The sequence below is a fragment of the Lactuca saligna genome, chromosome 3 (genome assembly GCF_052625555.1).
Source record: "Lactuca saligna cultivar CGN05327 chromosome 3, ASM5262555v1, whole genome shotgun sequence".
NCBI classification, from domain to species: domain Eukaryota; kingdom Viridiplantae; phylum Streptophyta; class Magnoliopsida; order Asterales; family Asteraceae; genus Lactuca; species Lactuca saligna.
This window is the reverse complement of record NC_136419.1, coordinates 38048711-38059482: the sequence shown is the minus strand read 5'-3', so window position 1 is coordinate 38059482 and position 10772 is coordinate 38048711. Positions and strand designations below refer to the sequence as shown.

At 31.0% G+C, this 10772-nt stretch overlaps 1 protein-coding gene across 8 annotated transcripts; it reads right to left on the bottom strand.

The window, feature by feature from the left end:
• Positions 1 to 2195: 2195 nt before the first annotated feature.
• LOC145035554 (uncharacterized) lies at positions 2196 to 8049 on the bottom strand. 8 transcript variants are annotated; one of them, XR_013678350.1, is made up of 11 exons: positions 7924 to 8049; positions 7627 to 7822; positions 6540 to 6816; positions 6395 to 6437; positions 6225 to 6295; positions 5981 to 6097; positions 5246 to 5696; positions 4478 to 4837; positions 3864 to 3958; positions 3538 to 3595; positions 2196 to 2530 (listed from the first exon to the last, which is right to left on the bottom strand). XR_013678350.1 is itself a non-coding variant. In XM_078984080.1 (11 exons), exons 8-11 carry the CDS (start codon positions 4516 to 4518, stop codon positions 2402 to 2404), a joined length of 318 nt encoding a protein of 105 aa, XP_078840206.1. In that variant the 5' UTR covers positions 4519 to 4837; positions 5246 to 5696; positions 5981 to 6097; positions 6220 to 6295; positions 6395 to 6437; positions 6540 to 6816; positions 7627 to 7822; positions 7924 to 8049; the 3' UTR covers positions 2196 to 2401. The 8 variants fall into 8 exon arrangements, 4 of the variants coding, with proteins under 4 accessions (XP_078840206.1, XP_078840205.1, XP_078840208.1 ...); XM_078984080.1 differs by having other exon boundaries at positions 3869 to 3958; positions 6220 to 6295; XM_078984079.1 differs by having other exon boundaries at positions 3869 to 3958.
• Between the last annotated feature and the right edge of the window lie 2723 nt (positions 8050 to 10772).

Genomic DNA, 10772 nt, shown 5'->3' with positions numbered 1-10772 from the left:
AAGAGAGGTTGTGCTATGGCAACTCCATTTAGACCAAAAGTTTTTACGTTTTACTTTGTCATACATGATTTTCACACAAACTATAAGTGAATGAACAACAAAGTTCATATATTTATCGTTTGATGCAAAAAATAATAACTAAATCTTGTTTACACGTTAAAGTTGCCTTATTTGTGCATTTTAATTCTAATACATTAAAAGAAATATAATTTATGAGGATAATTATGTTTTTAATTTGCTTACATCTAGGTAATTTTTTTTGTACATATATCTAGTTAATAAATTTGTTGGAATTGTTTGCATTTGATCATTATGAGCAACTACAGCCGGTCATAACCGATTCTAACAAGTTGTTATCTAGATTTATAAAAAAAATTAGTTAAATAAGTAGGAAAAATACAAAAAGATAATTAACTTCATAATTTAGTCCATAAATTAAACTACAAATAAAATCTAGGAAGCTTTAATTAAATTAATCTTGGCCGTCAATAAAGGAAAAAGAAAACTACTTATGTAACTTCTAAAATGTATTTAGAGCATCCACAATGGTGAATTCAATGGGAGAGTTGAATGAGGTGACAAGTTTATATGTCATTCAATGGATGAAACTCAACCATTGTGAGATGCCACCTTGACATTCAATGGATTTGGAGTTCAATGACCATTGAACTCTTCAATGAGAAAAAGGAAAGTTTTAATCCTTAAATATTTATTATAAATTATATTTTGTAATATTCTATTAAACTTTGTAGAGTTCAATGCATTGTAGAGTAAACAACAATAGAGTTGTATGAATTTTAGAATGATAATGTGGCAATCTATTAAAGTCTATGAAGTTCAATGCATTGTGGATGTCCTTAGTTACATTCGGTTTTATGAATATGTGAAAGTAATACATGTTTAGACCTTATAACAAGAACGTCAAGATCTGGATCGTTTTTGGTTTGTAAGATCGGGATCGAGATCTTAATATCCTAAAAAGTAAAGCATAATTTTAATTTATAATTTTAAAACATAAAATATATTTCAAACATTCAATTTTTCGTTAAAGAATTATAAACACTTCAAAATATTAGTTCTAAGTCAAGGTAAATTGGTAAATGATAAAAAACATAAAGTTGTAAAAATATTTATTTGCAAAAAAAAATAGAAATAAAAAAATTAAAAAATTAAAAAAAAAAAATCAAGGTAGGGTAGGATCGGATCGGATCTGGATCCTATAATCCTACCTATAATCTTACGATAAGTAGTTTTTCGTTAAAAATTTATAAACACTCAAAATATTAGTTCAAAGTCAAGGTAAATTAGTAAATGATAAAAAACATAAACTCGTAAAAATATTTATTTGAAAAAAAAAATCAATGTAAAGTAGGATCGAATCGAATCTCGATCCTGTAATCTTACTTATGATCTTACGATCCTACCTGGGATCCTACTATAAATATGATTCATTTATGATCTAGATCATTTTTCATATCTATGATTGTACAATCATATGATCAGGATCTTGATTTTGACAATCATGCTTTAAAGCACAACCATCGTTCTACTTTTACCCTTTCAAGAGGTTCATAATAACCTTTATCAATTCCTTATTATTATTTTTTTTGAAAAGTAGTTATAGCTAAAAACTAAAATTCCGTAGTTTTTATTTGTATGAAAGGTGTTCGACAAAAAAATAATCTTATCCAATAGTATTACGTCGCTAATTAGCGACGAATCAATGATATATTTTTTTTTCATTTTGCGGGAGATCAATCGGAAATCAACAAAGTAATCACCGAGGGATTAAGAAGTTTATTATTATTATTATTATTATTATTATTATTATTATTATTGTTGTTGTTGTTGTTGTTGTTTTTGTTGTTGTTGTTGTCATTTATCATATGTGTGCATGTATATGTATGTGCATGTGTATGATGCTATTATTATCTTGTTGTTTTCCTTTATCATATGTGTGCATGTATATATATGTGTATGTGTATGATGCTATTATTATCACCACACTACAAGAAATCAAGCCTTTAAGTGACGCCACCATCAATAGCAGTGATGCTTAATCGATGCATTTAAGTGTCTTCGCTATTGGTGGTGTCATTGCTTATGCTTTATCCATGAATATCCTAACCATTAATTGGTTTGGTAGATTGGATGTCGTCCTTCCTTTGGTGAAATAGAACTAGTAGCAATTAGACTAGTGATTTTCAGGTGTGGTCCTTTTCCACTATTTTGGTCCTTCCTTCCTTCAGAAAATTACACTTGAATATTTTCCTCCTGTTTGCCATTTTTGCCTCTATTACAACTTGAATGTCACTAGAAAGACAAACATTACTGTCAAAGCCTAATACAATTTCATCCTCTTTCCCCTCTTTTCCTCGTTGCATTCAGTCTAAAGTTCTCTCTACAAGCTTTTGACGATCACCACGCCTTCATGTTGGTAATTACCACCACGTAACCCTTTCTTGCTATTTTCACAACCACAATCCACTACAAGGCGTTCCTTTGTTCCTCTTTGTTGGAGACACAATAGCTATGAGACAAACAGGAAAATTATGTTAACGTTCGCAGATTAAACATGAACACTATATGTAATAGACCTAATGTAATATATTCCACTCTATTAAATTCAATTGTAGTTTTTATACTTGGAAATGCATACAAAATAACATTAGAGTATTCGATGGATGTAGATCGCTAATAGGAAAACACTATTCATTATACATAAGTAATGATTTGATACATTGCAACAAGATTTATGTATTAAGTATTATTATGCATGGATAACACAGTAAACAGATAGTACATGAAAACACGATTATTTGGATATATTAAACATCAAAAACGGAGTTCATATGAAAAAGTTACAACCATTTAAAAAAAACAAACAGTTAAACAACAATCTACAGACTTTAACGACCAAAATCTACACTTCAAACGTCGCATAAGGTACTTTAAAATGTGAATAATTCTATAACACTCAATTTTCCACTACTAGAAAAACAGCCTTTTACGACGCTCATTGCGCGTCGTAAAAGGCTTAGACGACGCGCAAATGCGCGTCAAGGAAGGCCCTGTCATAAAAAAAGACGACGCGCATTTATGACGCTCATTTACGACTCACAATTACAACGCGCAATGCGTATCAACAAAGGCCCTGTCATAAAGGAAGACGACATGCATTCGCGTGTCGTAACCTTACGACGCGCGTGGTAATGACACGCAATGCGTATCAAGAAAGCCCCTATCAAGAAAGGCCATGTCATAAATGAAGATGACACACATTTTTGCGTATCGTAATTTTAAATGTTTAAAAAAAATATTATTTACAGATTTACTTATTTTCAGATTAAATTTGTATTTTAATGTTTCATAATAGAAATTAAAATATAATATACAAAAAATAGAATTCGTTGTATAAATTTAATGTCATACAAATAATCGTTAACAAAAATTCATTTAAAAAAAATCACATGTCAAACAAGTTACCTAACACTATATGTTAACACTAATAACACTTAAAAACATGATTTTTCTTACATTTGGAGCACACAATATTCCTATATCAGCAACCAACTTTAGGTCGAATTCCAACCACCTGTATAAGAACAATATTGTAAAAGAACAACATTAGAGAAGTTAATAAATATATACCAGTACAACATGTATGAATAAGCTCCTTAGTTTATCTACTTTATATGTAATTTCTCATCAATAACAGGTCTTGTTGCTGAGTTATTCCTATGCTGCCCTTGGTTGAAGTTTTAGATTTGATCCATGTAAGTCTAATCAATGGCAAGTCTTAGGAATGAACCACAAACAAACCTAAGAACAGAAACAATTGATTAAGGACTAGATTCCCTTACTAAACCTGTTTGTTTGTAATAGAATAATTCCAGAAGCCAGCATAAGAAAACATCCAAAGTAAAAAAGATCCGTTGTTGAAAGCGACTTCAACTTCCTGTCAAAACAATAAAAGGTTGGTTGTTTTCTAGATTATCAAATTATTTAGTGTTTATTTTAGCATGCATGCAATGAATAACATTGAAAACCAAACCAAACCAAAAAGAGCCCAAGTCAACAAATGCATGACATCAACATGTAAGGACTGCTTACTATTTTCGTTCAGATACCTTCAACAAATTCAACCAATATTATCAAATTGTTCATTATTCTCTACTTTTGTTGAACCAATGTTATCAAGATTCAAATCTATAGAGCACCCATGTCTTAGACACACGAAGCAATCTAGCAAGCATGTACCGGAGGTTGCTGACATGTGCAAGTCATAAAAACATAGATAACATTCTTTTTCATTAGGTTTTTCAAAATCATCTTCCATTTTTTGAAACTGAAAACTGGTTTGAAGGTGCTAGATCCTTTTTTAGCTCCATTTCAACTCTCATTTGAAATTATTATATTAAAAGAACATTAGAAAACAACAAATAAATAAATAAATAAATAAAGTTTTTTTTTTTACCTTGACAACATTGGTGAGTATCCCATTCTTCCCACAAACATGTTTCCAATATAAATTCTCGCAAGTTTCTTTATTCAAAAATCAAGCTTCCCATAAAGCCCTAATCCTTTCTCAAGCTAATAACGACTTATGAGATATTGATGTTTTTCGTCTTTGCTGACTGTACACCTCGACTACACCTTGTCCATGTTCCAGCCAATCAACAGGCGCCACATTGACAGCCTCCACACAGTTAAAACCACAACTGAATCCTGCATGATATGCCCTTGGAAAAGTAACAATAAACTCTCAACAACACTGAGAAGGTCGATAAATTGGGACCCCTTCAGACTTCAAAATTTTAGGGCTCAATTGAGTAGCCTGTTAAGATTAAATCATTTATTCATTATCCAACACTATATCCAGACACTACTTATTGCGAAAAAAAAAAATTACAAGTTGATGGAGTAGATTTGTTTGTTCCTTAAAAAAAAACAGATAAATATCTGATTTTGAATTGGTTTATTGAATCTTATCCAAACAGGTATATTGCCTTAAAAGATTAAAAAAAAAAAAAAAAAAAAAAAAAATTTGAAGAGTTTTGTAGTTTAAGTTTTGGAAAATTGGGTGGCAGGACATGGGTGAAGAATTATTTGGGGATGATGATAATATTTATATTGATATTAATATTTCAGGCAAAGTTCACGATGCTCATCACAACAGATTCCTGCAATGTTCATTAATTATCAGTTTGATGAACTGGATATTTTTATCTAGAGTAGTACCTACCTGTGTGTGTTGGACTTTTGTGAATATTTCCATTTTTTGTTTAAACAACTTTGCCAGATGAGTTTCCAGGAGCTGACTCCTAGCCCTGTTGGTGTTTGAATGGTTTTTGTCATTGTTGGAAGGCTTGGGGCTCAGTAGTCGGTACCAAGCAAAATTATACAACTGTGGGGTGTGTGTCATTCTTCTTCCTTGTCACGGTTTTCAAGAACCATGTGATGATTTTTTAATAAAAATAACCAAATTTTAAAGTGTTTAAAGCACATGTACAAATCTTTTAATACATGCTATTTTCTGCCCAATAATTTAGCAGTTTATTCCGTAACCAGACCCGTCTGTTGCCGCCACGGTGCCGCCAGGTGGTTGGGTTTGGGGAGCTTGTTGCTGGTTGTAGTAATCATAGCCACCAGCAGAAGGTTCTTTAAAAAAACCCAATTTGTCTAAAAGATATATTCTACAATAACAGTTTAAGAAGGTCATAAATGGGAGGTGTAAGAACCTTTAACTAAAAGATACCCAATTTGTATTAAATTAGCAGAAAGTTCTTTAAAAAAAAACCATTTTAAAGAGTTTCATTTTGAATCATGCAGCTGTTGGATTCACATATTGAGCAATCAAAGTATACTATATTATCCAAGTAAGAATAAAGATGCTATGTATACTGAAAAGCAAGTGCAATCTAGCATATAGTTTCTGAAACCAAGCTGATGCTTGGTCTCCTTGTAAAACTGCACATACCTCACTGATTGCTTCATTAACCAACTGTTTTTCAGCCTCAATATGCTCACTGAATCCATTTATCTGTACTATCCTCTCTGTTGAAGTATCACCAGGGGGTGGGTGTAGTGGTATCACCTGATAACAGGTACAATAATCTTTTCAGCCATAATCATTTCTCTTGTCAAGTGTAGTCCTCAAAAGAGAGACTTTAACACTCAATATAGAAGAGAGGCTCATAGAGAAAAGAGAAACTTAACTAGACCTGAATACGAGCTCCTGTACTGGCTTGCATATTCGTTATGGTCTCCCCCCTTTACCAATAATAAGACCAACCTAGAAGCATGAACAAGAAATGGAAAAGTTAAAGACCAATTGCAACAAATGGCTAGTAAACTTAAACCACCACAAATTGTTCAGCACCAGCTTACTCACCAGGCATTCTTCTAGAAACTATGCCAGAACTGCCTGACTCGGCCTGAATAAGAAAATCAAGAATTAAGATCATCTAAATGTATACAAGCTAGTCAAAGCATCTCACAACTAAATGGAAATCATATCATGTTGATATCAACTATACCTCAGCAAGCACATCCTTAATCAACTTCTCAGCCTTTGCTATTGATTCTGAAGTACCTGTTAGCTCTACAGTTCGGGTGAGTGAATTAGGATCTGAATCCATGTCTCTCGTAACTTGGATCTTTGCTCCATATTGCATCTGAAGATATTTATAGTCTCTCCACCTTTACCAATTATCACACCTACCCTTCCATTTGGGATGTTGATATTTTTACTTGGGTTGCCATAACCATAAGCAGAAGATACAACAGTGGTTGAATAAGGCTTTTGTCCATAATCTGCACTTACAGAAAAGTAAACCATAAACAGGTGATCTGAGGACGTATATAAATCATTATTGATTTAAAACCACAAAACACATTTGTTTTCAGATCATGTACACATTAAGTACTTCACACATTTTGTGCACGTGTATCTGTGAGTGAAAGCACAAATTAAACCTAAACTGTTTGTTACAATTTATTCAACCCACTTAATCATAAAACAGAATTCTTCCTATTCCTATAATAATCCCTTTCTAGTTGCTCTGAAACAACTCTGAAACAATTAGAAGATTCGTTTTTCAGTATTACCTAAGTTTATTCGAATTCACTCAAATGACATGCTCGTCTAGAGATAAACACGTGGTTACCAAAGCAATAACCACAATCACAAACCCTACAGCGTAAAGGTACATGAAAAATGAGATTAGAACAAAGAATCGAACCCGGAGGACCAGAGCTAAACCCCTTGCTATCATTGGAATCATATCCGCCGTCGCCTCCTCCCTTATCGAAGCGGGAGTTGGGAGGAAACATTGAAGGAAGAGTCAGTGAGGCAGAGCCGATGGATGGTTCCTAGGGTTTTCTGAATTGAATTGATGACTTGGTTTAGGTTTTGCTTGGGATCGTTGGATGACGAGGTAGTTGTCGTAACTATTGATTCAGTAGGTGAAGCATCGATGTGATGGCGATAGAAGGTTTTAGGTTTTTCCTCATAGAGTGATGGAAGAAGAGCATAGTAGAAGGGTGTGATGGCGGTAGTGGAGGCGGTAGGTTGCTCGGCCGTAACAAAAGAGAATAGAGAAGAAGAGGGAGAATGACAATTACCTTGAAGACGTTTCATGATCGATAATGTTTGTACGTGGAAGTCATGAGGGATAATCAGAGACAGATACGAGCAAGAAAGCGTGTTGAGAAAGCGGTACATTCAACTATTCAAGCACAGTCATGATCGATGATTGTTGTAGAGGCCAGAGAACACCGAGAGCTTTGTTCTTGAAAAAAGCCCTAGCAAGAATAGTTCCTGCGATTTTGTGGAATTTAGGATAGTTAAAAAATAACCCCTGCATTCTATTCTAATATCGAAAATCAAGCTCAAGATAACATATAAGAGAAGAATCGAACCTGCTTCGGCGTCAATCGAACATAGGGCTTATAAGGAGAAGGGATTTTCGACTGGTGAAAACAAGGGAGAAAAGAACACAAGGCGGGGTTTTTAACTTTTGGGATTTCGTTTCCACCCTTTGTTATTAACAGAGACGCACGTTTCCTAAAAAATTATAAAACGACATGCTTATACGACACGCTCTTTTTAATAAGTGACCTCCGTGTTTTTTTTTTTTTTTTTGTGACACAAATTTAAGGGCACGTAAAAATGTGTTGGATAAGGTGTCTAAGTTCATAACTATTTCTGGTATGTACTTGATCCGACCCGGTATGGTCCATGTGGGTTGCATGGTACCATGCAATTTGATAGACTAAATGAGAGAAATAACACTTGGAGATTATTAATATATTATAAGTTCTAATATATTAATAATACTAGATTATAGCCCGCGGGAAACGCATAAAAAAACATATAATCGTTTATAGATATTGTATAATGATTATAAAAAAAATATATGGTTATTGGTATTATTGAAATATGTAGAAAATACATTGAAAACGATAAATATATATAATCATTGAAAGATCTCTTTGTAGACATCATTTTTTGTTTTATTAGTTGAACGATTTTCATCGTCTTATATAGTTATGATATTTATATATTTATAAGCATTTTAATTAGACGTTCATTGCATAATAATGTTACCTAATTTAAACATATATTGACAATCAATATACCATTTTTTCTATTGCATTAAATATTAACAACTATTTTATTTATTCAAATAAAGTTATGTAATATAATTTATAAAGTGTTAAATGTTATATAGATTTAATTTTAGTATATCATCAATGGAGATTCTTTTCTAAATCATGATTGATTTATTTTAAATTGATTATAAATATAAATGCTAGTTTTTATGTTTGTTCTTATTTATTTAGTGTTCGCAAAAATTTTGGCGCAACTTTGAATAATTTTAGTATATCAATTTATTTTGATATATCTGTCAATTATATGAAATATCAAATAATGACATTTCATTACTATTGTGATAATTTAGTTTATATATTCTATTTTCACTAATCTTAACGGTCTTATTTTTTCTAATAACCGTAACGCTTTTACTAAATGTACTTTTTACAAATCTCCTAATATCTTATAATTTTAATCTTACTTTATAATTTTTCATAACTATGTTATTTTCAAAATTGACTGCTTTAATAGTGTTTTTTTTTCAGTCTATTCAATTTTATATTTCATTGTACAACATTATCGTTTGTATGTATTCTGAAATTTCACTTTAAAAATGTTTAATGTTTACACCTTGATATTAATTTTTTTTAATAAACTCATGTAATAATTATGGAATATATATCTCATTTTAATTAACATTCACTTCCTTTATTATATCAAATTCCTCATTAAACGGATATACTTTTGGAAAATAATAATTATAATAGGGCAACATTATCTAAAACGTAAATGTTTGATATACTTTTGGAGAAAAAAAAATCAGGATCATTAAAAAAAATTATATAAAGAAAATACAAATTTAAATTTGTTGAAATTATGGATGAAATTACTGACGAAAATTTATTTTGGAAGGAGTTGTATTTTGTAAGGTATAATAATATTACAAAATTTGAAATATCTATATTTGTTGTGTAAATTAATAAATTTTATTGTTACTATACGAAGATAAAAAAGTAGGTTGATATGATATCTAAAAACATAATAATTTCAATGATATTTTAAAATCATACCAAAATTAACCAGATTCTTATGACATAAAAATTTAAAAAAAAAATCATAATCATCTCTAATATATAAAAGTAACATTTTCGTAATTAATGTCAGTTACCAGGATAGTTATTTTTTGTTTTGTTAAAGGTACCTAATACCTTTTCATGTTTATTTGAAAAGTTTCAGAAAAGTAGTTAACTGATTTCATGTAATTTGTGACAAAGAAAATCGAAATATATGAATACATATATTTGATATAGGAACAAAAAATGATCGAAAAAAATATAAAAAGCGAAAGAAGGTACTGACCTTCTAGCGCACAAGAGCTAATGTTGATAGCAGAGAATGATGATGGAAGTTATAAGCAATATTAACGATGTTGTAGGAGAATGTTTGAAGAAAAGAAACGATTGAAAATAAATGTGAATCGCGGATTCAATGATGAATCGTATATGTATGTGATAATTAGAATATGATTTTTCGGTATTAATGATTTCCTAATAAAAAAAAGATTTTATATTACTGGTTTACTAATATAAACGGATTTGTATTAATGGTTGATATTAAGGCCTTGATTGAAATGATTTGTTAGTAATATATTTTTAAAATTGATCATATTAAAATCTTCATAACTAAAAATTCAAGATGTAAAATATGGAAAGCTTTTATTGGAATTAAATACATTCCATTTCAATGAATGTAAATTATTGATTGATGATTGGAAAACATTTATTGGAATTAAATACATTCCATATGGGGAAGATGATGTCAGCAATTTGATCTAAGGGTGGAAAAAATAAGATTCAAATACAATCAATGGTCCAGATTATTTAAGATGATGTCATAAAGTTTCTCTTTTAGTAATATTTAAGATTATTTGATTAGTTTGATCAATAATTAATTTAGAATTAATTAAGTGATCAAAAGAGAACTAATTAAATATATGGGTTGATTATGCAAATCATCCATATCTTGTATAGTGGGCTAAGAGGCTCCATGGATTATCAAGTTGGGTTCTACCCATAGGATGCTTCATGGATGCTCCATGGGAGTTACAAACCCATGGGTCATGGAAATGAAGAGTCATGACACATTAGGGTTTACATGGTGTAACCCTAGATGT